The sequence below is a fragment of the Cyprinus carpio genome, chromosome A11 (assembly GCF_018340385.1).
Source record: "Cyprinus carpio isolate SPL01 chromosome A11, ASM1834038v1, whole genome shotgun sequence".
NCBI classification, from domain to species: Eukaryota; Metazoa; Chordata; class Actinopteri; order Cypriniformes; family Cyprinidae; genus Cyprinus; species Cyprinus carpio.
The window spans coordinates 1,328,513-1,331,012 of record NC_056582.1 but is presented as its reverse complement, the minus strand read 5'-3'; the positions used below and the strand labels follow the sequence as shown (position 1 = coordinate 1,331,012).

The window sequence follows — 2,500 nt, the reverse complement described above, 5'->3', positions numbered from 1 at the left end:
GATGCCGTATGATGAATCTGCTGCTAATTTAGTCCTTTGGATTGTGAAATATTAGAAAAGCAGTGTGTTGCCAAACGATGGGATTCCCCTCTTCCTGTAGCAACAGCAGGGTCACAAGATCAACTCGGAGAAAACCAGAACTGATGCAATGGCAGCCTTCAATGCATGAATAAAAGTGCAAACACACATCGCTTCTTATTCAGCAGAACGGACGCAAGTCAGAAATGCATCCAGTCCTTGTGTTTGCACTGAGTGTGTGTTTGTGCCGCAGCTGCTGTGGGTTCTGCTGGTGGCCACCATCATCGGGCTCCTGCTGCAGCGGCTGGCCGCTCGACTCGGCGTGGTGACCGGGATGCATCTGGCCGAGGTCTGCAACCGTCATTACCCTACGGTGAGCTCCTGAGCCACAAACACTGCCTCTTCTGCTGCTGTCCGCTCATAACAACAGAAACTACTCTCACATTCATCTCTCACACTCTACTGTATTAAGAAGTTTGTAATATTTTTCTTTTAGTCTTGCACTACATTTATTTGATCAAAAATACAGTAAAAATTGTGAAATATTTTTACTATTTAAAACAGCAGTTTTCTGTGTGAATATCTGTTAAACTGTAATGTATTTCTGTGATGCGCAGCTGTATTTTCAGCATCATTACTCCAGTCTTCAGTGTCACATGATCTTCAGAAATCATTATAATATGTTGATTTGCTGCTCGAGAAACATTTCTGATTATCAATGTTGAACACAGTTGTGCTGCACAATATTTTTGTGGAAACTGAGATACATTTTATTTTTCAGGATTCACAGATGAATAGGAAGTTCAGAAGAACAGCATTTATTTGAAATAGAAATCTACTGTAACATTATATATTTTTTTCTGTCACTGATCAGTTTAATGCATCCTTGATGAAAAAAAGTATGATTATTATGATTTCTGAAGATCATGTGACACTGAAGACTGGAGTAATGATGCTGAAAATACAGCTGCACATCACAGAAATAAATTACACTTTAACAGAGATTCACAGAGAAAACAGCTCGTTCAGACTCGTTTTAGTTCAGATTAAAATGCAAAAATCTGTACAGATGTTTGCAAACAAATATTAAGTCTAAGTAAGTGTTGTTAGACAGCAGAATTGCTGCACGAATCTGGGAGTGTGTGTGAAAGCATGTAAATGTGGTTTGTCTTCCTTTCTTCTCTGTGTCCAGAAACAGAGAGCAGCTGAGCACAGTCTGTACTGTTTGAGGTCTAAATGTATTTTCAGCCGCACACGTGTTTCTCGAAGCTTCTCATCCGTGTTGGGCTTGTTTAGAGAGTGTGCTCCTCCTTTACACAACACTGACGCAGTCTCACTACATCTTACTAGCTGATGGAAAATAATCGTTCTGAAAATCTAGATTTATTGACATTATTTTAAGGTTCCCACACGGATACTGTTCATGTAGATGACGGTGATATATATAGTGTTACTGAACACTGGCACATGTGTGCTGCTCTCCGCCGGCGTGACGAGCTGTGTTTGATGCAGGTGCCGCGGATCATCCTGTGGCTGATGGTGGAGCTGGCCATCATCGGCTCTGACATGCAGGAGGTCATCGGCTGTGCCATCGCCTTCAATCTGCTCTCGGTCGGCAGGTACATCACCATCATCCTCATCACATGATAACAGCTTCAGCATCTGTGTCCAGTACACATCTGCTTTGTGATTACTGCAGAACACACCTCAGACTGAGTTTGTAAGATCACTCCGTAGGGCTACAACTGTTCTGATGCTAATGTTTCTGACTTCATCTAAAAGCATCACGTTAACCTTTTCCTCTCACATATTCAGTTACCATATATTTTACAGAACTATTAGACCATCCTCAGTCCATCCCAGATCAGGATGAGTGTGTTTCTTCATCAGGTTTGTAGAAATGTAGCACTGCATCAATGTCTCAGCAATGGATGTGAATGGGTGCCGTCAGAATGAGAGTCCAAACAGCTGATAAAAACATCACAATAATCCACAAGTAATCCACAGCACTCCAGTCCATCAGTTCACATCTGGAGAAGACAAAAGATGAAACACATCCAGCATTAAGATGTTTTTAACTCAAATACATAGAGTCTATAATCCATAATAACACTTCCTCCAGTGAAAAAGTGTTCTGGTGTGAATCGGGAGAGAAATCTGCACAGATCAAGCAGTGTTTAAACAGCTCTAAACTAATATGTGTCTGGATTTTGATGTGAGAGACAACAGGAGATGCACTTTTTCACTGCAGGAAGTGTTATTATTGAGTTGTTTTTATCAGCTGTTTGGACTCTCATTCTGACGGCACCCATTCACTGCAGAGCATCCATTGCTGAGACACTGATGCAGTGCTACATTTCTTCAATTGTGTTGTAGAAACATGATGATGATGATATGTGAGTTGTGATATTTTATGAGCACATTTAAAGCACATGTTCATCTTTGAGTGAATTACTCTCTGATCAAACTGACACGTGAGTGA

General features: G+C 41.0%; 1 protein-coding gene across 3 annotated transcripts in view; it reads left to right on the top strand.

Annotated features, from left to right (window-relative positions):
* LOC109070414 (natural resistance-associated macrophage protein 2-like) overlaps positions 1 to 2,500 on the top strand; it is a 15,961-nt gene that overhangs the window by 5,282 nt on the left and 8,179 nt on the right. For all 3 annotated transcript variants that reach the window (XM_042765823.1, XM_042765824.1, XM_042765825.1), the window contains exons 6-7: positions 272 to 391; positions 1,531 to 1,637. In XM_042765823.1, the coding sequence (XP_042621757.1) occupies positions 272 to 391; positions 1,531 to 1,637 (227 nt within the window). The remainder of the gene's footprint in view (positions 1 to 271; positions 392 to 1,530; positions 1,638 to 2,500) is intronic.